This window comes from Netta rufina, assembly GCF_964035555.1.
Source record: "Netta rufina genome assembly, chromosome: 3".
Taxonomy (NCBI): domain Eukaryota; kingdom Metazoa; phylum Chordata; class Aves; order Anseriformes; family Anatidae; genus Netta; species Netta rufina.
The window spans coordinates 88,230,045-88,257,578 of record NC_140125.1 but is presented as its reverse complement, the minus strand read 5'-3'; the positions used below and the strand labels follow the sequence as shown (position 1 = coordinate 88,257,578).

Sequence of the window (27,534 nt, the reverse complement as noted above, 5' to 3'; positions counted from 1 at the left end):
CTTACATTTGCATGTCACTGTCTCTTGAGCCCCATGATTCTTGGACAGCCTAAGAATATATAGATAAATAGAAAATACATTTAAAAAGTTGCTTAATTTACCTGCAGTTCTCCTTCCATTATACTGAGGAGTTTGATCAAGTCCTCTTTAGAGAGCTCTATGGACTTCTTGTTCTTTCGTTCACTAGGCCCAGGTGATCTTGAGTGCCGTTTGACAGTTGCTGAAACCATGACCTCATCTTCCTTCCGATGAGGTTTGTTCTTTTTCTTGGCATCATCCTGGAGTTTTTCGTTCTCTGCATGGCTGATGACAGGCTTGGAATTGGAGAAGTGCCCGTTAGACGAGCTTTCTCCGCCTTGGTTTCGGGATCTCATCCCTACCTAGAAAGAAACATAAAGGTGCATTTTATAAACAAAACTATTTACAAAAAGCCACAGCAGAAATACTGCCTTTTGGCAGAACAACAGTCTTCTAAATACAGAAATATACTGTCATGCTCAAAGGAAGGGGGCACAAAGCTCAAATTTTTCAGTAACTTTGTGTGTGGCAGACAGTGAATCCAGAGCATTGATTATAAATTTAATGGAGTCCTAAAGTAAGAGTAACCCCGCTTGTCAGCATGCCAGGACACTGATATGAGCTACAATGTATGGAGCCTAAAGTGATGCAGGAAAATAATAACAAACATTTTCCAGGGTGACCTTTCCAAAAATCAACATTTTGATTATTTGCAATTAACTACTACTGAACAAAACAGCTTGCTGAAGTAGGCCCTATTTTAACACAAGGTTTACCTGAAAGGCAGAAATGCAATTTAAATTCTCAAAAAGTGTGTTCCTTAAGCATAAAGTCTGTATGAGAGAGTGGAGTGACAATGCATGATAAGCAATGGTCACTCTATAGCTCCCCTCAGTGAAGCATTGGTTTTGTTCCAGGTAACTAAGAAAACTTGGGAATGTAGACTAAATCAAGTGGTAAACTGCATTTTAGGATAAATACTGCATGAGATTATTAGGCTGCAAGTGCGATGAAGGAAAGCTGAAAAGAAGTTTGAATAAGAAGCACAAGAAGGCATGGAAACAATAAGAGGTAAATGGCCATGATCAAAGCAGTCCTTCCTTCCAGAAGATTCACTGTTTCTGCAAAATGTTAGGTCTTGGTTATTGAACATTCACGTCTCTGTTCTCTTAAAGCACCTACACTGCACGCTTAGGCTATATCTATCCTAGAACATTGGTGAAGCAAATATTCCTGAGCTCTGACACTTGACTTTCTGTATTATCAAACTATTTGCAGCTCCTTGGCACACTTCTGGTCCAGGAGAACTACCACTCTCCCAGCCAGTTCTCGTCCCACACCAGGGACCAGTCCAAAAGACAGTGCAGATGCAGCCCCCCTGTTCTGGAACAGAAGAGCTCAGTAGTGCAAGCACAGCCAGGTTGTGCTATTTGACCTCATGGACAGAATGGGGCCCTGGGACCATTTAGTTTACAAGTAACGTAGCTTTGGTGTCACATAAAACACAGCTGCTAAAATCATCCTTTCCGTGAATCATCTTCATCAAAGATGATTCCCTCTGCTGGATGCTGCTCAGCAATATCAAGTTAAACAACTTGCCCTTGTCTTCAGATTTTTTTCACAGTTCTCTTCTTTGTTATCTGTCATCCCTTTTTGATTTATCAACCATCAACACATTCAGCTAAAATTAGCTTAATCTGCCTGTCCGTTTTCTCCTTCTATAACTGTCTCTCCCTTTTCTCCCTTGACCCTGCAGACTTGGCTGGGGAGATTGACACCCCTTAAAATCCCATTTATCCTGTAAAGTTTCATTCTCTGTCACTAAACAACAATGGCAGAACACAGGATGAATTCAGCCGTGTGTATTTCATTACTTATCAGTATTAAAAAGATGTACAAAACATACTCAGACATGCTTATATATGGACCTGTATTTCTATTATGTGGTCTTCCTGTGTTGAAGTAGGTCTTTGTAATGATTGTCCATGCTTAAATGTAGGTGGCCTTGATTGCTATTTGGCATCAGGATACATCTGCCATATGAAATAAAAAGGCAAGAATGAATTTAGATTTGGTTCAGTGTCAAACTTAGAGGTAAAATGTAAGGCAGTGCAAATTTAAATTACGTTAATCTCTTAAAAATTCATCTTACTTGAAATTGCTTGTATAGCAGTCAAGGGAAACCACCAGAAATTTATGTTGCCTAACTTCAACTTAATTATATGTATGGTTGTATCTCCTGCTGCCTCCATTTTTACTTAAGCCCCGTTTACCCAAGATAGTCTAAGAATACTGGAAAAGTAAAATTTGTACAGAGATGTATCTTGTTTTAGTTGCATGAGCAAAACAAATAGAAGAAAGCTGAAGAAGGGTCTGTATGTCTTAAACTTGCCCAGTTTCTGTATCAGTAAATCTAATGAGGAATATTCCTCCGCTTCCAAATCTTTCTTTTCACTTAAATTCACCTCTGGATTTAGTTTGCAGCTTGTTCATTATTCAAACAGATGCTTCTCAACATCACACATTTTGCTGATAAGGATCTCAGTGTAGCAGATAGTAGTGGTGGAGCAAACCCTAAAATACATTGACTAATCTGCTTGACTAATGTTAGGCTGGGCCTGCTAGGGCTTGCTACTTACTTGAGGTAGGCCAGCATTATAAATCTCCTACTCAGATTAGCCTTGCATTTTGGTAGTTTCACACTCAACAGGAAGATTGGCTTTTTATTGTCATTGGTTACTCATGTCTTAACTTCATTAATTCGGTGGAATTCAGCCAGCAGCATGAATGAAGAGTGAATTAGACCCAATGTTTTTGAGTGAGAGAGTTTCATGATGAGATTCCTTGCATTGTAGGTCAGCTCCTATCCAAACAATGTGTGATACAGGTATACAATGGCCTTTAACTTCCTGAATGCTTAAGCAGTGTGTTTTTCATCAAATAGTTTGGATTAAACACATGAATTACACTTTCTAAAAACAGATCTCCATTATAACCCTGAACAATACCTGAGAACCTCAGGAAATCTTTTAGGTCTCAGGTTTTTAATGGAAAAATAAACATTGTACTATGTTTCCTCTCAGATAGGGCTTTTCAATTTGTTTAACTTTAATGGATTTTAAACTTTTCAACCATGCTTCCTCTCAGGAGAGAGCACTTGGGATTCAAGCTGTCTGTGTTTTCTGAGTATTTCCTTCTGAGTCCCTGTGGGCCACAGCCTCCAGCCACTTTCATCTCTTAACCATGGCTTATTTTTCATGGCTTACCGTGAATGGCCTCGTGACTCTAGAATATCCTACATGTTTTAAGAATAAATATTGTAAGTGTGTCTTACACATGTTTTCCAGTGGAAAACAGATTATTACATTACACTGCTTAGTAACATGTTGTGTTAGTGATCTCTCCGTAGAAAGATGACTCAACCTGAAGGTGCACAACTAAATTTAAATTTAACTCATGACAAGTTGAGACACAGTATCCACCTCAAGCGCAGCATAATCAAACAGATGCACTTGGGTATGTTAGACTTCATGAAAGCTGGTGTGTCACCCTGTCAAATCATAACTTAAGACAGCCACTTTGATCCACCAGTCCCTGTGGAAGCAGAGATAGCAAGCCATGAAGCCATTTAAAGACTGAGTAGTCTTACATTTTAACTTGCTGTAAATCAATATAGGTAATGCAGGACCACAAGGACAGATGTCAAATTTATTTTTTTTTAATTCATTAATACAGCAGCAGAATATCTTAACCAACTGATCTGGAGCTTTGCATCAACCAGCTAATTAGACTATGGCTGTCACTAAAGGAAATCAAACTTTTGAGTTTTTTTTTTTTAATTTCTTTAGCACTTGTAGGTTTATTTTGCATCAAGTCTTACATCACAGTAAGTGTGGCAGACAGCCTGTTACTCTCAGGGACATTACCCTTAACAGCCTTTCTTTGTGTAAAAGCCTGCCAAAATCAGTGCAATGCTGACACCTACTCTGTCTTCAGTTATAATGTTGATACATTTCCAACATGTTACCCAAATGAGAAGGTGTTGCTTGCTGAAGCCAGAAATGCAGGTCAACTCAAGCCTAAATAATGACAGAAAAGGCCAAAGTTTTGATATTGACATAGTAATTTCCAAGGAGTTTGAGGGCCAAAGTCAATGGCACGATCCAGCTGTTCTGCACTGCTCTAGGAATACAAAGCAGCTGTAAGACTGACTGAGTTTTAATTGGAGCAGTGTGAAGTAGCCAGAACATACCAGTGATCTTGGCTGAAACACTGTATGTTGGGAATGAGACCTTGGTATTATCATTTTGGATATTCATCCACATGTCTGATAGCATCATGATAAACAAGAAAACTTTCTGACCAGTTGCATGACATTTTGGTATGCAAATACCAAACCTCCAAAACTTTGCCTATCTGTTTTTTCATCGAGTTTCCAAAATTGATTTGTGGGACACTGCTAGTCTAATGCTGGTAACAAATGTCCTCCTCCTATCCACCCTGACCACACCTCTGTGTCTTACAGCATTCCTGATCTGCTAAAGAAATAGTTGGTATGATTTATAATGACTTCAGCATTTAATATTTAATTCTGCTGGTTTTTTTTCCACCCTTCATCATACTGCACATTAAACTAGAAACCTTTCCAAACAGTCGTCAGTCAAACAAGAAGTTTTTATGTGATCAGTCACCTTGATTTCGACATTTATTGGCTACTCATTTCAATATGTGCTCACAGTATTGGTACTTGGCAAGGAAACTTCAGTCTCTCTTCTGCTGCATTTGTCTGTGAAGCTTTAAGCATAAGGGAAAAATGCTATGATTATTTACTTGAGTCTGTATTGTTGTTTTGGGCACGGGTCCTCAGTTAGCAATCCACACAAAATTTTATGAAATAACCTTTATGTTAGTTGTACTGACATTGGGAGGAAATCTGTGAGGAATTTGCTGAGTAGGATGTCAGGAGAGGACAGGCTGCATGCTAGTCCAAACTTTTCCCCCGTCGACAGCAATTTGTTCTCCCTATAGCTCAGAAATGATGGGTCAGATTAGGCTCCGTTATTTCTGCTATTAGAATCAGATAGTGCAAAAGGGTTCTTTAAACTTAATGTGCAGTCTCTCCTGTTAATTGGACATGCTGATTTTGGCTCTGTAGTGCTTTGCCTTATAATAATAATAATACTAACAATGTTATAATAGAAAAATAAATTAATAAATAATGTTGATTTACAGCCATGATATAGTTGTTGCCTTTGGCTGTAAATTTGTAGTCTGGAGCTCAGTTGCAGATTTAACTGATTAAAATATCACATGAAAGTGCTGGGTTTCTGACAGACTAACAATTGATGGTAGGGTCAGTGCAATTGTGTTATTACTGAGTCAAAACTGAAATTATTTCTAAGCTGTGGCTTTGGGAGCTGCATGATGGGGAACTGCAACTTTCAGCAGCTCTGCTGGACAGGCCACTGGAGCAGGGCAGTGCACGGTGCAGAAGGACCTGGTATATGGCAGAGATCTCTGCCCAAAGACTACTGATCTGCAAAGAAAATTAAAAGCATAAGGTAATTTGAAATATGCTCCAAGTGATGACTGAAGAAAATATTAGCTGTATCTGTAAGCAATAAGTACCAACAAACCAAGACAAAACAAAACAAAACCAACCAAACAAAAAAAAAGACAGCACCTTATCAGGCATCTGGAAGAGAGGAAGATTGGGACACCAAATTGGCTTTGTTCTCTGAAAAGTCTTCAGCAAGGACTGCTCCAGATGGGGATGGATGTCCTTAGCCCCAAGGGATTTTGATAGACAGAACAAAGGCTATGTGGCCTCAGTAGTGTGGTGGTTACATGAAAAACATTTACAGGCACAACTGTTCACACCACCTCAGAGACTGAACTCTGCAAGCTTTCATTATCGTTGTTTTGACTGACCTGAAAAAATAAAAAGGATGGGGGGTACCAGTGCATTCCCAAAGGAGCTGGTAGGAACTGACGGCTGCATTGTGCACAGTTGGACTCAGATGCTGCATGGAGCAGACATGTGTCAGACTCCGGACTCTGCGATAGCCAAGCAATGCTGTGCCAAGGGAATGCAGACCTCATTCTTGGTTTGCTTTCGCAGATGACTCCAGTGTTTGTTTCAGTCATGCCGGTCAGAGGAGAGTGTCAAACCAAATGACTAATACAATGAAGAAAGGAACAAATATCTCCCCTTAGCAGTTCTGGAGTTTCCTGAATTTCTAAACATTTGCAACTGGAGCACTAATCATCATACGCTTTGTCAAGAGAGTCCCCCAGTCTCTTGTCCTCATACATATGACTTATCTGCAAAAGCAGACAATGAAAGGTCTTTGTTCCTTCTGGCCTTATTATACATGTGCTTTTGTGAGAGTGTGTGTTAGCTGCTTGCCCTCAGTGTTGGAGATTGGCACAGTGGTACCTTGTGAATAGGGGCAATTCTCTACTCAACAAACAGCCTGAATAACCAAGCCACAGGGCCCTAATTCTTATACACAAGGAGAGCACTTGTGGCTACTACACAACACCACTACTGCCTTCACCCTTTCACCTGGTCCACTTGTAGAGCTGGAAAAACACTTGTCACAACAGAGTTAGGATGAGCAATGCCCAAGCATGCTGAACCTCCTGCACCAAAGATGAGATGTTCACGTTCATCTTCCTGCTGATGCTACCTCCATAGCATGGTTTGCATCACCTGCACTGAGTGATGCTCTGCAGGCTCCTTCCCACCCCGCAAGACCATTTGCCAGCTGCGGCTGCAGCCTGCACTCAGGAGAGGGGGAGAGGGCATGGAGCTCAGAGGAGCTCGTTCAGGAAGCAGATACTGCCCCATGACAGACAGCTGTCACGCTGTCTCCCTCACTTCTTGATACACTTTGTTCCATGGGCAGAATAAATTTGAGTAGCTTTAATTATCAGAAAAATGGAGAATTTGTCTTTATTATTGCTGTCTGACAAAAATGTAGTGACTGATTTTAATGCAGGACTTACATTATTTTCTTCTGTCGGGTCACTGCCGGCTCATTATTCCCTAATCCATTTTGGTCAACTTTTCTCTTTATGCTGCTAACAAATAGGGTAGAACATTAGCAAAGTTACAGCAGATACGCTTGTAGAGGTACAGCATGAGATTCTGTAAGGCTTTTTTGTTTTATCAAAGATTTATTTTATAGCTTCTAAAATTGATTCTTGTAACACTGGAGCATAACAGCACATGGATTCTATTCACCAGCGATTATGTTCATAATAGTTCCTTCACTTGGAAAAAGAAAGGAAAGGGATAAGCGTGAATGTTCTGAAAGAAGAAAAGATTTTTGCAAATTCCATATCCAGTTGCCATTCTGAATAGGTGTAATCTACTTGAAAGCAGAAAAGAAATTTGCAGAGCTAGGAGGAAACCCGGTCATTACTAAGGCAGATTTATACTGCTTTAACACCATTTTCTTAACTCCAAGATAAACTCTTCTCTGGCTAAATTATGGCACAGCTTTACAAAGAACAGAGTTTATGCTGGTATAATTCCATTAACTTTGTCATTTTCAGACAAACTTGTGGTTTCAGCTGGAATACTTTTTCTTGAGTAATGCACACTGACCGAACTAAGGAGTAACGTAGACTTGTTTCACAGAAATTCATGTTTCCCAGGCTTCATCTGGAAAAACATCTTGGATGCATGAGACATGAGGAATGATAAGCTATTAGATCATCATTCAGTCAAAAAAATAAACTTTTATATATCACTCCATCCATGTTTTGATTACTGTGCTTTCCAGCTGCCAGAAAGTACAAACAGGAGTTGCAAAGAAGCCAGCTCAAGTAGCTGACACCACTAGACAAACATGCCTCTAGGTCTGATGAGGGTTTAGGTATTTTTTCTCCAGAGTGGCTGAAAGGGACTGGCCAGGAGCAAGCTAGGTGGCAAGAGTGCTATCTGCCTGCGGTGTGGCCTTTCTAGCATGTTTCAGCTGGGCTGAAAGAGATGGGAGGAGGTTGGCTCCTACTCAACCCTCTTCATGGCTTGTTTCTACCCTGCTGGAGTGCCCTGTGTCCAGGACTACTCCTGACTTGAAGGAAAGGGATAGATCTTTAGAGGAGATGGCTTCCTGGGGCACATACCTCATGCCTAGCTGATGGGGCCTGTGGTTGCTCAACATTTCTCTTGAGACATGGCCACTCGTTGAGGGCTGGATGAGCACTGTGCCCTGTTGTGGTTCATTGCATCTTCTTTTACAGCTTTCAGCCCTTTTGGTTTTTCCATTTTGAGTGAAAAATCAAACCTTGAGCTTCACATGAAGATAAAGCTAGCAATGTCACCAGCAGTTTCAGTTTTGAACCCACTAAACATTTGTTTTATCGTCTGACAGCCAGAACACGCCTGGAAAATGGTAAGAGAGGTGATGCAGATTAGCTGGCCTACCAAAGATTCTTCACTCCTGCAAATGGGTAATCTTTGGTGTTAAATAAACATTAGTCATTTCTGTTTTGTTGACACCACAGAACCATGCTTACAACCTGCAAGATCAAATATACTGTGGACTCAAGAACCATGCCATACCTCTTTTAAGTAGTTTTTAAAGACCACTGCTCCATTACCAGTGTATTTTCTGCTTCCAAGGTGGCAGAAAACTGCTGAAAGTAGCCACAGACAGGAGCCAGTTGATAATAATCACAGCTTTGTCTCCAAGTCCCTTGTCCCTATCCTTACAGTGACCAACCAAAAGGCATAAAACCAATGTCACCAAGGGAACATGGCATGGAAAGCTGCTGTCCTTGCAATCCTGTCTTAACCTAGAAACATGTTTTTATAAACCACATGGCAAATAGGGAACACTCTTAGGAAAGGAGGCAACTATTACTAGCTTTCTAAAAATCTATTTCAACTTTTCACTTCAAAATGATACTTTATTATAAAATTGACTTGGATTTTAACAAGTGTGAGACAAGACAAAAAGCTAAATGTCCCAAAAGCAAATCTCAGGGTTTGGGTCCAAGAAAGTGTTGCTGTCTCTTGCTGACCAGACACAAATCCAGTTTTCTTTTCAGTAGCTGTGATTGGCACAGCTCTGGTTTCACAGAAGCTAGTAAACAACTATAGCTATATTTTACATTTGACTCATTTTAATTTCTTTTGTTTTATAAAAATAACCAAAAAGAACTAGGATGTAGATATGCTCACAGATTTTACAGCAAAGGAAAAAAAATAATTATACAGAAGACCTGTATCTTCTACAAATAGTGTCTCCAAGAGACAACAGTGCAAAAACACATCTGCAGCATCTCAAATTTCAGCTGTCAACCAAAGCAGGGAGCAAGTTCCAAATCTCTCTCAGTGACTTCTTTGTGGGAAGCTTCAGTTGTTGATAGACATAAGAGTACCAGCTTGCACATGCATGCCTGGCCCATTGGTGAGAGGTGAATTTAACCCCCTGCTTTAAGCTGGGCTGTGTTCTACCTCCTGAAGGGTAGAACTGTCAAGTCTACCCTTTACCCAAGGTAAAAAAACAAGAAGTTAAAAAAGCCTCTGATACTAAACCTGCCCTTGAGTTTCACTATCAATTTTGGTGGGTTTACAATAATATCATTCTTGTTGGGAAAAAAAAAAAAAAAAAGGAATTCTCTGGCTACACGCACACTAGAGATTAACCATGGCCAGGGCTGCTCTCTGACTGTGAGGCCAGCTGTCCTGGAAAATCCTTCAGGCTCTTAAGCCCTCTTAGCATCCATAACATGCTGGCTGCATCCACACTGCCCACTGGGAATAGCTCCTAGCCTCTGCTGACTCCCGAAACATGCTCTCAAATGGTTTGGGAGGGTGTTAAGTGGCCGGGCCAAAAGCGTGCCGGGGACCACTCCAACTGTTTAAGAGCACAGACATTCACCTCCCAGTATCTGTGCTCATGCCCTGGCACTGCTTAATTTGCCTGTCTTTTTCTCTCCTCCACAGCCTGCTTTTTTACAAACAAAGGAAATGGAAAACTACTCAGCTCTGCACAGAGAAAGTGCAACTCACCATAAATACTAAGTCTACAGAGGGAAAATAAGCTCAGGGTGGTGGGAAAACAGAAAAGAAAACATATTTTTTTCAAGCAAGTCAGGTCAAGGCACGCAAAAGTGTACTGTTTATTCTAGAAGTGTATTTTTAAGTCTGTACTGATTGGTAGTACAGCAGTTCAGCACTTATCACTAAGAGACACCACAGCTGAAGGAGAGAGGTGGCACAACATCCCCACCTCACACCAGGCTTCTCCTGGACTTCGCTGAGCTTAGTGATACAAAATTTGAGCTCTTCTGCTACACATCACTGATAAAACAGACTAGCACTGTGGGGCTCCACAGGCTCTTGCATTATTGAGAACCTTGGCCTTCAGTTGTCATTACCATTTGTGAAGAGGTAAAATGAAAGGAGAGTCTTACTTCATTCCTGGCAGTGCCAGCCCAGTGACTGTCATTATTTCCCAGTACTCCTGCAGGCTTTCCACTGACTTAAGAACATGTGGCAAAAAGTAAAGGAGTAAATGTCAGCCTGACTGATTTAAATAATACCAATGCCTCATGCTGACAGGGAGCAGCACAAAAACTTTCAGAAAGTTCACCAGGGCATTGAATATGGTCTCATCCACTTTAATAGTTGTCATATATAGAAACCGTATTTAGGTGGCTCTTCTAATGCCTTGGTTTCAAAATCCCTAGATAATTTCTTTGTTTGAAAAGAATGAAGTTAAATAGTTATGCTGCATCTACAGGTTGAGCAGATTTGATTTTTTTGAACATCCTCTCACCGTTAATCTGCTCAAATCTTCACTGGTGTTTTTAGTTCACAGCAAAAAAATAAAAATAAAAACAAAAAATCGAGCTAAGCTGAAAACATAGCATAGCTACCTTGAGTAGCAGAGGAAGAGAGAAAAAAGATGCTAATGAATACCCCGGCATGGTCTTGCATTAACACAACTAAAATTACTTGCTGCCAGTTTCACCTTGCTTTAATGTCTGTGACTTCTTAAAATCCAGTTGCAACAGGGATAAAATCTAAGTCTGTTTCATTTGCCTCACTGTGAATATAAAAAAATAAAAAATTAAAAAAAAAAAGAAAGAAGAAAAAAAAAAGATGATTTTTCGTTTTTCTTTTTTCTTTTTTTTTTTTTTTTCCACTAGGGTAGAGTAAAAAAATGTTAGCTGTTTTCTTAGAAAGTAATTTCAGTTCAGAGCCATGGAAAAATATTAAAAGGAGCTCCTACAAATGGAGTGGGTGTTTTACAAGCCTACATGAAGATAAAATCATCTGCACTGGCACAAAGTCACACTGTTGAGCTTTAAGCATCTTACTTGTGTGACTGAACTAGGGCTTTAGGTTTCATTTTTAATCTGCAGTGTCCTTGAAATGGAGCCAGAGCTCTCTGAGGCTATGTCAAGACTTCAGGATTGTCCCCATCCTTGGTCGTGCAGCTTCAGTGACCACCTCTGAAGCCTGCCACGGCTCCTGCCTAGCAAGTAAAGCATTCCCCGACTTTCTTTCCATGGAAAAGGTGGTGGAAAGTGGCCTTTGATGCTCCAGAATCCCTGTGAAAGGACTTGGCTGGAGGACACTGCTGCATCCTGCCCCAGGGAAGTGCTGGGAGGTCTCAGCTTTACCCCCTAGGGCCACCACTGGCTCCCTTAAGAGGCTGTGCCCCTAATTTGGGCATTTCTTTTGGCTGGCTGATAAACTGGAGCCGGATGTATAAACACAACATCATGAAGGCTGGTTTTGCTGTTGGGCAGGGAGGCAAAGGCACGTGTTTTGCACCTCATTATCAGCATCTGACAGAGTGCCTACTCGGTGGCAAAAGTTAGGACGTGACAGAGGTTGTGCTCCCCTTTCCCCCCACGGTCCCTGCTATAATCAGTGTTGCATTAATGAAGTTACAAACAGTGCCTTTTGCTTTGGGGGTGGATTTTCCCCAAGGCATCAGCATACAAACGCTATCTCAGGGACACTTCTGGCTGAGAGGAGTAGAGAACCCAGTGTTTCTAAAAAGTATTCAAAAGAGCCAAAACCTCGCTTTTACTGGGTTACCTAAATAGGAAAGCAGATCATTTGACTACGCAGCCACAAGTCCTTGTGTTGAACTCTCCTTCTGAGAGAAAAACTTGGGGTGGGGAAGAATTTGTCTATTATTGTCCAAAACAAATAATTTCAGAAACAGCAACAAGCAATGGATCTATGTTAGATTTTATTTATTTATTTATTTTAGTTAGAGTAAGTGAAATACATCAGAGACTCAATTTTGGCAATGGAGGTAAATCTGAAAAAAAAATCATCATAAATTTTTCAAATGCCTGTTTCTTATGAGGAGAAAGATGACAGAAAAGCAATTTGGTTCACAGTGTTGCTGAAAGAAACTGGTGGGTGCCTCTAAATATCATAGACTCAGTGGGTCTCTTAATGCAAATTGAAAAGGCTGACTTGACTTTTCATGAAGATGCCAAAAAGTTCGGTCATTACCCAAAAAAGCCAGGGGGATGCATCTGCAATTCTAATTGGTAAATCGGGTAAAGAAGTCACCTAAGAAAGTGGCATATAAAAAGAGAAATCACTGTTTCTCTTCAGTTACTGAAAAACAGTCTGAGAAAATATTTTTTCCAGCACTTATGTAATGTCTCAGCATTACTTATTTGTTTACTTAAATACTTTTCAGCTGCCTTCAAGGAAGTGTAGGTGACTGAGAAATTACTTTGGGCTGCTTCTCCGGTGCGCTGTGCGGCAGACCCGCAGCCTTGGCAAGGTGGTGCTGTGGTCAGGTGGGCAGCACTGGTGGCTCCGTCCCATCTTGGCTGCACAGGGAGGGAGCCAGCCCCCAGCCCAGGCAGTGGGATGCTTTGGGAGGCAGAGATTTGTGACTGGCACGGGACAGCAAAAAACCCTGTGGCTTGCAAGGAAGGCAGAGACCATTGGGTCCCCTCCCCAACAGTGCCTCAGGACAACCTCAAATAAAACTCTCTCTCTTTCCCAAATTGTCATTGTAAAGGATGGGAATTGATCTTAAAAGGCAATAAGGATACTGAAATCCCATTGATTCTGTGCAACAAGAGGTATAAATGCTGGTTATGATCAAAAGCCTAACTTTTATTCCTCTGTCTGAATTGCTCAAAATGAAATTGTTATTGTTTTTTAGCTTCCCACCTGTGGTCTGGAAAATAACCTGTTTTCCTCCTGTGAGGATGGAAGTTCATCTCATCACATCATGGTGCTCTTTCAGCTATCTAAAGAAACAACATGTAACAGAAACTATTCTCACATGCTCATTTTTTGCCACCCCCACAACTTATTCCCAGCTCTCTCATGTTCTTATACCTCATGCAAATGTCTAAGTGAACTTTGAGTACAACCTCTTTCCTGTTGCTACTCCCTGAATGGCCCACGGATAAGAGCTTTTCCTTATCTGTATTTGTTCACATGCACACTGCAGGAATATCAGAAGTGAAATATTTTTTTTTTTCAGACCTGCCCAGCTGAGAGTTAAACTACAGCCCAGGGCAGCTGACTAGTGAGCACAACAGTCCAGGAAAAGCACACTCAGACTAGCCAGCTGAGCCTCTGCTGAATATGTGCTGAGGATACTTCAAAAGGATTTCAGAAAAGTCAGGACAAAGTCCTCAAGTTAAATAAATATTTCCTTACCAAATTATTAAGGATATTTTATATCCTTAAATCTGAAAGACTGCTAAACTAACTGTAATTTGAGGAATACATGCACTTGTTTATTGTTAAAATATTTATCAGCTAGGAAGCTAAATTAAATTCATCAGTTCATGTTTATTTCTATCCAGTCACACTTTCTGGTTTTCTTTAATCAGCACAGATCTTTAGTATTCGTATATCACTACCTTAGAGTAATCGCTAAACTCAGTCAAACACCCAAAATATTACTGGCCTCCACATTAAGTTCTGTAACTCACTTAATCAAAGCTAATTTCAAAAGCTCGTATCCTACTATATCCTTTAAATTCCTCCCATACAACATCACTGAGCGTATGTCAAACAAACAGCATAAATAATAAAAATAATTACTCAGTAGTGTGCCAGTTGGCTCTAGGGCTATAAAACTGACCTGCGATGAAATGGCAATGTTTAGAAAGTCTCTGTATAGCTGTGAGTTTGCCATGTGATTGACCTAAGATAGCTAACGGATTATAATTAGATGGATAAGAAAGTCTAGAAAATAAAAATATTGTCAGAACCTAGAATTTAGCATTTTTCTGTGGCAGACCACAGAAAAATGTGGCACACAGACTGGTGTGCCAGCAGCACACACATCTCCCCTGCGCTCAAGGTTGGGGATGAAAAAATGTTGTGCACTTGGCTTCTACGGGTAGCCAAATACTTGGCATTATTTGTATTTAGGTTAACAAGAACAAGACTGGACTGTTGTGTATAAAAACGTGTCATGTAATGATCTCTTGTACCTTGAAGAGGTATTTTATAAAGGAAAGCAAAACAAAACAAAACAAAAAAAAATACAACAGAATCATTCTTCCCATTGTATCCTCCTAAAAGCTGAAAAGCATAAGTTTATTAGGCTTTCCCAAACCTCAGAGGAACTGTTCCAAATGCCTTAAAAGGTGAAGGATTAAATAAATGGTTTGTTCAAGTAATGGAAAAGATAATGAACTTCATAATGCATGCACATTTTTAAATAAAACAGAAGATACTGTGTTAAATCTGATTAAAAAATCTATTAACTAGAAACATATCATTAACTGTACTCGCATCTGTTTTGTGCCAGAGAAAAATAAAATTTTCTCTGTGTAGCACTGTTAGGTAAAACAGTAACTATATAAATTTAAGATAGAAACTTAGTTATGCCAAGTTAATGGAAATTAGCATTATGAATGACAATTTAAGGAAGATTATAAGATGTATCACAGGTTTCAACCCACTAAAAATAGAAAAGCTATACAAGCCATAAAAATTGCACAATGTACAATTTTCAGTTCCAGGAAGATTGTGTTTGCAATCCTTGACTACAAATGGAGCTGCTTTCTGATTGTTAAGATAGATCTTCTGGGGCCATAATTAATATACACAATCCCAAGCTTTCCAAATGAGTCAGACATTTCAAAATATGATATGATACTGGGCTTAAAGTTCCGAGATTTTTAGAAAACTAGTCAGTGGTTGCCTTCCAAGTTTTGATCTGGGTTCTCAATTTCAAGGTACATTCCAGCACCGCAAGACATTTTAAAACTGGAAATAAAGAGCATTGTGTAACCAACATAATTCTAGCATCAGGGCTTGTAAAAGACAGGCAAAATCCCAAACAGTACTGAGGCATCCGATGTGGTCATTAGAGTCAGTGGTGCCTGCTGAAGGGTTCATCCTTACACTAATTCCTTAACTCGGGATGCTTATTATGAACTAAAAAATACGTTAAAAGATTTCAGGGAAAATATTGTACATTCAGGATGTCCTTGCTAATCCTCAACAACCCCTAAGGGCTCTGGCAGCCCTGCAATTCCAATGAGCCTTTGAAAGGCAGCAGATGACATAAGTTATTTTGTTCACCTCCTGGAGCTGACATCTGCAGGAAACTCAAGAGTTGTTTTCCAGCCATGCTATTGCAACTGCAACTCCTAAACGTTGTGTTGGCTGGACAGCCCGTGGTGTGCAGCAGTACCTGTGTCGAGGGACGCTTCCAGAGCAGGGGCTTCGCTAGAATCTAGGTCCGGAGGGGGTAGGAGGGGGTCGAGGATGGAGCTGTCCCTGTGTCATCGCTCTGCTGCTCCCACCTGAGGCTGACTGGAGTCCCTGCTGCTCCCTGGAGAAAAGATAAAGCTCAGGGGCTGAAGACTTCCAGATTTAAAATGCCTTGAAAATGTATGTGTATATATATATATATATATTTATTTATTTATTTTAATTTAAAGATTCCTTTTGACTTTATCTAGGTATCTCCACAGGCAGAGCACAGAATTCAGAACACACCAGGTGATGCACTTAAAGATATGATACAGAAATAGCAATTCAGGCAGTAAAACCTTACACTCCTGCTGCCTTCTCCTGAGTCAGTGCTACAAATTGCAGCTTTCTGCTCTAATTTAGCGATCAATAACAAGTAAAACTCTCTTCCCAAAAGAGAGTAGCTGTAACAAGTGAAATAAAAAAAAATGGTATGTAACATGCTGGGTTCCTCACTGAATAGACTAGCTCTGCATAACATACGGAGTGCAATGCAATGTGATGATGAAATGACTGCAGAGATGTAAGCTCTCCTGCTTGTCCCATCCAGTAATCACACTGCACACAGTCCACAGACTCCCTTGTGTGACTCCCTTGGCTGGCCCAGCTGGGCAATCAGCAACACAGCAGGAGCTGCAGACCAGTTTCTTCCACAGCCTGCAAGGCAAATAAGGATGGGGCCATGGTGACAACTCCAACAACCGTGGAAGTCTGGAAGTATAGCCAACATTGAGAGACTGACTGCTATTTAAATCATTTATATAATTCTCCTAATAACAATGCAGACATATGGGGGGATTAACACTTAAGGAATAAAGCAGGACCACTATGGTGTCTAAGCTTAAAGCAGCTAGAACAATGTATGGCACATTTCCCCATTATTTCTCAACAAACTGTATGTGAATTCTTGCAAAATAGTAAATACCAGCTTGGCATTTACAGATGGCTTTTGTCCCTGCTCTGCATTGACAGAACATGATTAACTGTATTATGAGCAATGTAAGCATAGACACAGTAAAGATGTCTTAACCAGATGTAATCACAATTAAAGTGGTGCAAACCCCTTAAATTAAACTTGGCTTTATAGATTATTTCATTGACAAATATTTAAATTTTCTTGAAATTTTGTTTTGGAAACTTCAGTCTTGAACAGCAAGTTCTAGAAGAAAGTAGAGCATTTATTTATTTAGTAATTTATTTATCACACAAAACATTTGCTACAAGCACAAGGACTTGGGTTATCTCACTGTTATACCCACAAGCTCTGAATCGCATTTGACATGGCAGTTTACAAAAGCCAATTTGTAGATAATTTGTATGAGGAACATGGGATTTACAGAAATTAATTTTTTGCCCTATGAAAAGATTGTCCTTCAGAAGAGTCCGTGAAAGTTTTTTAATTAATTTGAAAAACAAAGCAGCAAGATTATTGTCTTTAAAAGTTAGCATGCAAGTATTTAGGGCTGATAAAAGAAAGTGAGCCATGTACTCATAATGAAGAGCCTAAAATTCAGTGCAATTCACATATTATAAGAAATAAAGAACAGTTTTGTGTTAATCAGCTTATGCTAATCTATTAAAATTACAAAAAAAAAAAAAAAAAAAAAAAGGGCTAAATTCTGACTTCATATTTGAAGAGTCTTGACTCTTCTGAGTTTACAAAATCACTCCAGATTTTCATCAGCTTAAATGATTTTAAAACCTGACGTACTCAATGCAAAATAGTGGCTTGGTGCATTGTTTTCAAAAAAACTTGCTCATAGGAGATGTGATTTAAAACCATACCCTTAAGAGTAATTTGCTTCCACAATATATAGTTTTAAAGTCATCTAAGTGTAGCAGCTACTCCTAAATCTTACCAAGAGGAGATATTTCCATAGACTTCTAGAGCCACTCAGCCAGGACCATGTCCTGGTGGCTTTTGAATGTCCCCAAGGAGGGAGACTCCGCAACCTCTGTGGGCAACCTGTGCCCGTGCTCCATCACCTCCACAGTAAAGAAGTTCTTACTGATGTTCAGGAAGGATTTCACCCACGTTGATCATACAATCACACCAAAACCACTCCTAACCACCTGCTGGGCTAACCAAAGCAGCAGCTTTGCTTGCAGACTTTGCCCCCTGGCATCTCTCACCCAACAGGACTACGAAATCATCCCACCTCTTCACAGCAGGATGCCTCTTGGGCTCCTCTGTCCCCTGTTTTTCCATGCCTGTTGCTGAGGGTGTTGATCCCATGCACCAACTGTATAAGCACATGACATCAAAATATCAGGTATAACATCACAATTTAACTGAATAAATGTAAATTGGTTAATTTTTGTTTGTTACTCTCAACGTAGTGATGTGAAGCTACTGATTCTCTATAAATCTGTTTTGGAGAAACTCTGCCTCAGCTCTCCCCTTTCACATATACATATCCCTTTCTCCCTGGTGGGAAGAAACCATGGACTGGGAAACCAAATTCAGCAGGAGGAAAGCTGAAGTCTTCTTTGGCATTTGGACCAAAATACTCTAATGACAACTTTGATGAAAATTTCCTTCTTACCACTGCCTGCTGGTGGTATTTTGCATCATATGGACACATATATGAATTCTGTGGCTTTATTTTACCCTGTTAACTGTTAGAAATGTTCTCTACAACTTCATCTCCATTTAATTTATCATCAGGGCCCCAAGGGCCCAGGATCCCAGTCAGCCTCAGGGCCATCACCTCCTGCCCCAGTGAGGTTGCAGCAGGGCCAGATCCAGCTCCCCATAGCCCCGCCATGCTCAGCCATGGGCCCAAATGATCCAGGCCCACTTGTGGGTCCATGGCCTGGCCCCAACCCCAGGGAGGTGCCAGGAGCCCACCATTCCCAGCCCCTGGCCACCTGTGCAGTGCCCTGACATGTATTTTCTTCAGCATGTATTGAATTGCTCCTAACCATGGATGGGAATCCCCTTTGCTCTCACTTAAGAAATAGCTTGTGCTGTCAAGAGCATTTCATTTTCACTGATCTTTGTGCGCATGTGTACCAGCTAAAAGTAGTGTTTCTCTTTTCCTATGGTCTATCATGACCCCCCCCCCTTTTTTTTTTCTTTATAGGACAGAGAAAAGCTAGAAGGAAATTAGTGTGTTAATTCCTTAAAAAAGAAGGATTTCAGTACAAAAAATTAAAAATAAAAAAAAAAAAATCCCTCTCATCTCCAAACTAAGAGGCATCCTACACACCAGTGACTATGGCCCCTGCTCTGGGAAGGCAGGTTCAGCACAACTGGGGAAAAGTTTCTGTACAAAGCTACCCATTAGACTTGATGAAACTATTTATTCAGTAAGGATTAAAATAAACAAACAAAAAAACAACAGAGAGCTGTCACAGCCTTTACAGCTAGGAGTCATGAGTTTCCTGAAGATTTCCAAGAAGCGATCGCGCAAGAAACCAGGGGATACTGGATGTGATCAAATATCCTTTTCTCTACCGTCCTTGGAGGTGGTGGGATCAGTTGTCCCCACACTCTCTTTGCTTTACAGTGCCTTTCGTCAGCAAGTACCCCACTCTGCAGCACTCACTCTAAGGAACCAGCTGAACTCTTCCATTGAAATTTCTTAAAGACGTCATATGAATACAACCATGGCTTTCCCAGGAAAGATTTATCACATTCTATACAGCATTCACAGGAATTTTCTATTATTGTGAAACAATCTTTGAAAATCTCAGATCCTTTTCTTCTGTGATTGCTGTCACAAGTCTAATCAACTGCATACTGAGCTGGCTGAAACTCTCAACTAAATCATGATTTTCATCGATTTCCCAGCTTTTGATTAAGCCCTAAAACATTTTATAATGCAATTTCAATCAACTGCTTAGATAAAAGCATTCTTTCTAATAAAGATACCCTTAGAAGATTTCAAAACCTTTACTCAATCTCCTAAATATTTGGCACTGCACATCCTTGCAAGCCTGAAATTATTACTCTCTTTGCTATAGCTTCTTTTATTACGCTATTATACAAGACTGTTGTACTTTGTCATTTGTAGCACATTACCTCAGACTTGTTCAGGAACAAAGATGGACTTCTAGGGTGACTGAGGAAGAGGGAACCTATCATATGAGAAGAGATAATGAAGAGCTTGACTTGTTTAGCTTAGCAAAATAAGGGCTGTTAAGCGATCCAGTTGCTGTCTATAAATATATCAGTGAGGGAAACATCAGGGAGATGGAAGAGCCATTTAAACTACATGACAGTGTTGGCAAGGGAACCCAAAGGCACAGATTGGCTAGAATTTATTCTGTGCTACAAGGTAGAAACAGGTTCTCACCTGGAGCATTGAGATTTGGGAACAATTTTCCAGTTGCAGTAACAGCAGCAAAAATCCTAACGACACTTACAGTGAAACCTGATAAACTTCTGAAGGGGGTTTATAAAGTGTGATTTCTACAATATTAGGAGAATAAATGTGATGATCCATTATACCCTTTCTATTCCCATGTTCCTGAATAAAGCTGTACTATATAATACAGATTCTGTAACCATTTAGCATGCACACTTCAGAACAAGATATTACAGCATATTCTATATGCTTCAAGCTATTTAAAACAACAACAAAATACCAAAAACACACACACACACAAAAAAAAGTTTAGTAAATGTCCTAAATGTCCTTGTTCAGGGTAGTGGAAAAACTTAAATAATTTTGTCTCCCAAAATGACAATAAATTCAATAGAATCTAAATGTTTTACAAAATAAACATCTTTTACATTCACTTGTCCATCACTGAAATTCCTAAGATTATTGATTAGTTGTTTTTTTGTTTGTTTTTTTTTTTTTTTTTTTGCCCTATTTAAGGTTTATTACAAATTTAATACAATATTTTATCCATGACTTTAAAACCTCTGTATCTGAACTTCAAGTGTTATTTCTGGTATTCTGCTCTAAGCTATAAATTAATTAAGGACAAGTACATTTTCGTGCTAATGCATTTTATGTTGGAGGGTATCCAAAAGATACAGCTAAAGGAACAGAATTATGATTGTTTCTCATTTACTTTGGTCATAGCATGGGTTGTACATGTGAGAGGAAAGACATTTTGTTAAAAGGAGAGCTGTCTGTTGTCTGTTTTGGGAAAAAAATGTACAGAACTTCAGTTTTCTCATGCTTACAAGATAGCTTATGCTGAGCTTGAAGCAAAAACTTCAAGAACTTCTACAGAAACTTCATGAACTTCTACAAAGCAGAAAACTTTGTAGGAAAAAAAAAAAAAAGTTTGGAAAAAGTTTACTTTTGCCAAAGCCAGTAACATTTTTACATAAAATCAATCATTTACAAAAGGTATTTTTTCTCAATGCAGACACACATACACCTTGAATGGAACAAAATTACTGCCGCAATGGAGCTATGTATATGTTCGCTTTCCTGTCACTCCTTGACAAAAATTTTACAGGAATTACCAGCATGCTATCTTGATATAAAGTATATTAGCACACTGAAGGCAAATTTTACTATGAAGATGCCCAAAACATAAGATTTTGTTTATCTTAATCACACTCACCCTAATCCCACCCAAAGTGGGTTTTTTATTACCAGTTCATTCAGCAAGTAAAGTTAAAAATCTCTCACCAGTTTCTTGTGAAAAATGCCAGTTTCATCTCTTCAGATTCAGCATGATATGCTCAGGAAGAAAGGATCCAGTAGAATGGAAAACATCTCTCCATTGTCATCAGTTAATGGATGGTTTAGGACTTGCATTACTGAATTTTAACATCTTTCCCTATCTTACATAAAAATTCCCTTGAAAGCATACTAAGCTTCTGGCTTTAATCAAGCACTCTGAAAAACAAGCACCCATTTACATATGTGCTTGTCTGCATAGCTTTGCTTGTTTTTGGTTGTTTTAATTTTGTTGCCTTTTGCTTTTACCACATGTATGTTCACCCATGCATTGTGAAGGAGCATCCATCCATCTTCTTCAGCCTCCCCTTATTCAATATCCTCCCTTCATGCCTCCTTTATACCTTTTTCTCTCAACAAAGCAATCCCAGTTTCACTTTTAATGCTGACAATGCTAGTGACCTTCATTGTAGCATGTTTCTATTCTCATAATATATTTATAAGGATACAATCAGAAAGGATATGCATTTCTCGAGTTCCCCATTTACCTCAGCATTGCATGTAGTGTATATACCTCCCAACAATCTAATTTCCTTTTTAAACTGCTACTTTTATCTGAAGGAAAAGTAGTCCTTGATTTGAATATAAACTGTCTGTGTGTTCCAAACTCTTTCAAACAAGCTGGTCATGAATAAATGGAGACTGATGAGCTTTCAGAAGACTGATGTTCTGGAACATTTTTTCATACATAGGGGAAAATGGCCTCACCAACTTTAAGAGAAAACTTGATGCATTTGCAAAAGAGATGTTATGTGCTGAATTTATATTTTCTTACAGTGGTTTCTGAATTTACATATCTGCAATTCAAAACTTTTTTTTTTTTTTTTCAAAATGCACTCCTTTGATTTTTTTTCCATCAGACTGCTAATTCTTATTTTTTTCCTCTCACATAAAAAGTAACATAAATCACTGTCACCTAACAATTTAAAGCAATGTCCAATCTCTCTTCTACTTTTCCACTACTTTATCATAAATACACTAATGTAGTTCTAAAACAGTAACATGTTGACTTATGCTAATCTTTAGTTGAATTTTTTAAATTTTTCTTAGTCTTGTAAAAAAAATAAATAAAAAAAAAGAAGATGGTTAGTCATTTTCTATTTTTCTTTCTCAATGACTAACACACATTTTACTGTGTAAATAGGCCGATTTCCCTAATCCATAAACTAAATAATTTCCATGTCAAATAAAACTGGATTGATTTAGAGCAGATAAATTAAGCATGGCTGCTATACTTAGCAAGTGCTGATTAAAACACAGCATTTCAATGTGCCTGTGTGATGATGGGTCAGGCTGGTAGTAAACAGAAGTCCGTATTTTCTCAAGACTTCTCTGTTGTTTCTGTGGAATGAATTAATGGTTGTGGTGGAACTCCTAAAAGACACAAATTCACGTAACAAAAGCACCAGGGTATCTTGGTACACAGACCCTACAAAGAGGTGCTGAACACTGACAAGGCAAAGGTCATGAACTAATTTCATTAGGCAGTCAATGAAAAGATGCCAGGGCTCTGGAAGGTGTCTAAGAAAATCCTAGTAGGCCACATTATTTCACTGAGGTTTGCTTATCAGATATAAAGGATGGCTTCTCTAAGGAATCTCCAGCACAATAGCTGTTAAGTCCAATTTATGTCTAGTTTAAGTACAGTAGAACCTCCCTAGGGACTGCTGTTGTCTCTAATCCTCTGAAATATTGGAGGTAAACACTCTAGTGGTGATAACAAAGTTTAGAATACTAATTCTAGATCTTGACCCCATAGGACGAATTCACGTGCAGGCTTTTTATTAATCAGGAAACCTGTTCTCAACAATCCCACAGACGTATCTGATCATTTCTGTGCATTGCAAGGGCTTTGGCCTTCACACTTACTCATGCAGTGCTCAGCAGAGCTCAGCCTATGTCTGGGTAGGAGGCCAAGAAGGCAGGTAACTGACATCTTTCCAACTGATATAGTCCTAGTAGAAAATCAGTGCATGCTCCTGTTGCTTCCTGGCACCTGCTCACTTTGGCTGGTTATTTTTGGTTTATACAAGCTTTCAGAAACTCTCTTCAGATGAACAAAATGAGGTGGTTCTTCTCACACTGAACAGCAGATCTGAAGAGCTCCTTGTCTCTGGATTTTACATGGCTTGGAGGAAGACTGGAGAAATACTTGGGAGAAATACTCACTTGTTGTTGCTATCAGATAAACCACATCAGCTTCAACCAATCTCTATAGTTGAAAATAGCTGGAGGCAGTGAGAGTGCTCAGAGGAAGTTTTGTATCGCTGCCCTGTACTTGCTCTCCCTGGCTATCTGTTTTCAGCCATCGGTCTGTGTGTTTACTTCTTTGTTTGTTTGTTTTTCCAGGGCAGAGAACAAATGCAGTCCCCGGCTGCCACAAATTATGCTGTGGAGTTCCCTCAAGTTCACTGAATTGCAGGGGTTGGCCAAAAGAGAGTGCAAGGCTTAAACCTTACCTTGGGAAAATTTGTCAGTGGCTTCCTGCTAATTTAGCAAACTTCTCTGTTTTTGTCTGATTGCTTATAAAAGGATGAGAAGCTAAATCTGAAGGACTTGATGCTCAGCTCTTTTAAATTACTATGGCTTGGCTGGGACCCTTGAAAGCAAGCTTATTTATCCCACTGCAGTACTGACATGAAAAACATTGTTTTCCCACCAAGGATGCTTTCACTGAATTCTTTTGAAAGTACATGTTATGTTTCCTTCATTGTCCAAATGCGAAAGACTTCTACTTTTAGAATAAAAATTATACTTCATACTCATTCATACAAGCCAATTGTATCCTCAGCTGAGGTACACAAAAATCTTATCTCCTGGCAGGTGCTCTGGAACTGGCTCATGTTAGCCTTAAACCACAAGAATTTGTTGTCATTACTGGGCAGTTCAAATGAGAAAGCTGTTCTTGCAAAACAATATTTAATGGGCCTGAAAATAAGAACAGAGCAGCAGGGAACTGCAAAACGTTATCTCAAAAGCACTTGCCTCACCCTTCAATTAAATCCAAAATCAACCCTTCCCATGGACAGAAAGAAGGGTAGAGAAAGTTGTTTGTCATTGCAAATGAGTTGCATGCCACGGCTTCGATGTCACAGCACTCTGTTCAGTAATATCTTTAAGCTTTCAGTTATGCCTTAAGTGCCTAAAAATTAAAGGTGAGTCTCTTGAACAGCGAGGATCTTCATCACATGTATATTCAGACAGTTATATTTATTTATGTAACATTTTCTCCTCAGAAATTTTTCAGCTGAATTAGTGCTGGAGTTGTTGGTTTTAAACAATCTGTATCCAAATTTTTATTACACCAGAAAGACTACTTAAGATAAAAGTAGTGCAAACATAGGGCGCATTTTCCAAGCTACAATTTAACGGTGTATTGAATCGCTTCAGAATAGTTTAATATCTGAAATCACTAGCAATGTTCACAGTGTATGTCACAGCTAAAATTTCACATAAGCATATTTTTAAAATTATGTCTTCTTTCACTTTGCAGTTTTGTTCAAAAATGCCATTCTCATGGCAGAGTTGTTAAAATATGTATCACTCAAAGCTCTGCAAAGAATACAGCCTCTGCTCTGCTTTATGTCAGATGATTTCATCAGCTCTTGGAGAAGGATCTTGAACAAGGATGTTGGCAGATAAAAGCCCTTTTGCTTTGGTTCAGAATTGTGATGTCTAATGTTAAGAAAATGTGCATTGTACGTGGGGCATTGGAAACATGCACTGTTCATGTGATCACTTCAGGAAAGAGTTGCCTCTGAGGTTTTGCTTCACAAACAGGGAACAACTCCTAGGGCTGTAAGGAGAAGGGCAAGGGATTCAGCTGGCATCAAATCCCTACTAGTTACTGCACACCCCAGTGCTCTAGTCCTGCATGTAACAATACAGAAACCTCCTCAGAGCATGCATGGCATTGCCACTACCTAAAGTCTTGTGCTCCCTTCTGATGAAGCCAAGAGCACAAACTGGTTACTTGAGTTTCTGGTTGGCTTGTTGGCTGTTTCCAGTTTAGCCTTTGATGTATCAAGGAATTATTATTGTTCTCTTCTCTGACAGAGCTTAGAATTGCTTGTATGAGTTTTTTATGGTACTCATTGAACTGCAGTTCAATAAAAGTCAGTCCTCCACAACCACATATGGTTAAAATAAGCATTTCTGCAGAGTTTTTTTCCCTGCTTAGGTTTCCTGTTGAAAAGAGGTAAAGCCAGTCCTGAGAAATTCTGTGCACAACTGTGCCTGTAGCTGTAAGCGCTGCTTGGAAGAACTAAGAAGACCCAATGGAGTGTTATTAGCTTTGTCTCATCTGACTGAAGTATCATCTGCTATGCTCATTAACAATAGTTCAGGTGGAAACATTTGTCCCCAAACTTTATTAATTTTTTTTTCAAAGCTCATCTAATGAAAGGAGGACAAGGAAACAGACATTCAAAGCAGAACAGCAGAAAGCAAACAAAGGTGTATTCAGAGGAGATATTAAAATAATGCCTAAACCAACTTAAAAAAAAATAAAAGGTCTTAAACACGTCACAAAATTTTTTTCCAATGTTAGAATTTTCCAGTGTTGGATGTTCAAAATATTCTTGGAAAGCAGTCACTCTATCTGTGATCTCAGAGAAGTCTGATTCAATAATAATAAAATATTTCTTTATAATGCAGAAAAGGTTTCATGTGATTGTGCAGATGATCCCAGGCATCTGACATGCTCAGATGAGTATGACATGAGGATTATGTCTAAACTAGCAGGATAAACAGTGCCAGGGCTCGGGTAAAATGTTGGCACAGCCCAACCAGTGGTCTTCCTGGAAGGGTTCTGGAACTGGCCCTGGCTGGGGACCAGCCTTGCTGGGGGCTGGCAGACTGGACATAGCCAACCTGCTCCGAAGGCTAAGGAGGTTTGAGGACTAGATATGACCATGGAGTGACAATTGCACTCAGGGTCAGAGAACTGGCACAGGCACTGTCTAATTTCCTGATAACAGACATAGCCAAAGTGTCATCCATAAATTCTTAACAGTTTCTGTATGGCCATTATCACGTTGCTTTCAAACAACGATACAGCTGTGACAAGTGGAAACACATATTGTTGCCCTACAAAACCACAACAGAACTGCAAAGCCCTGGTTTTTGAGAGGGGGGCAAGAAAATGAGAAGTGCTGAGACAGATGGTACAGTCAGATGGAGTGAATTCCTGAGGGGGAGCACAGCAGAGAGAAGGAGAACAGTGGGCATGGCAAAATATGGGAATGGCAGCTGCCATAGCTACTCCTACACAAGTGAAACAGGCTAAGCAAATCACCTTGGGAGCATGCCCCATGCCCAAATCCAAAGGGGAGAATTGAGAAGACAGCCTTGCAGGGAAATGTGGTGCCATGCAGATGGGTGATGCTGGGCTCTGAGCTGCTGCAGCTGTTGGAGAAGAAATGGAGAAGAGCACTTCTAGAGCTCATAGCTGGCAGGTCAGTCAAGGTGGACCCAGAGGGATGTTCAGCTTGGTGGGCAGTGGTGAGTGCCAAAGAGAGCAATGACAAAGCTCTGACCACAAAGAGACATGAACCGAGATACTGTTGATTCTGAATCAGTCAGCTGAAGACCCAAATAAATTACCAATAAAAGCATATTTGTACAGTGTTTCCATCCCATGGCAAAGGTGGATGATCACTAAAAGAGATCCTGACTGACGGGTACAAAATCTTAAAAAATATTATTGTTCTCTTCTCTGACAGAGCTTAGAATTGCTTGTATCTTTTGTCACAATACTATTCCTCCCCACTCTCCCTTCCCAGTGGCAAGGGTAATCATGCCATCCACACTTTTTTTTTCCTCCCCACTGTGTCACAAGCTGTGCTGAGGAAGAATTGTTGAAACAGAAGGAACAAGATCCATCACCTCAGTTCTTGCACTGTGGCTTCAGTAGTGGGAAGGGCACTGTTTAGCCCTGTAGCCCTGAGATGGGTGTGCTTTCTGTGAATGGCATCTGCACAGGGCAGCTGCAACAGGTGAGGTGTGAGCAACTGGAATGGCATCAGCATACTCAGGCTATTCAGAGAATTTAGCTACCAATCTCTACCAGGTGACCTTCGTGAAATGCTTTTTTTCAGTGGCTCTTAGCCTGGCATAAGTTTCGCAGGG

The 27,534-nt window shown here is 39.8% G+C and overlaps 1 protein-coding gene across 5 annotated transcripts in view; it reads right to left on the bottom strand.

The window, feature by feature from the left end:
* Positions 1-27,534, bottom strand: part of FILIP1 (filamin A interacting protein 1) — a 103,298-nt gene that overhangs the window by 59,357 nt on the left and 16,407 nt on the right. For 4 of the 5 annotated variants that reach the window (XM_084284248.1, XM_084284247.1, XM_084284250.1 and 1 more), the window contains 2 exons: positions 15,693-15,833; positions 102-380 (listed from right to left, as the gene is read on the bottom strand). In XM_084284248.1, the coding sequence (XP_084140374.1) occupies positions 102-374 (273 nt within the window). In that variant the 5' untranslated portion in view covers positions 375-380; positions 15,693-15,833. The remainder of the gene's footprint in view (positions 1-101; positions 381-15,692; positions 15,834-27,534) is intronic. The other variant, XM_084284249.1, reaches the window with a different exon arrangement.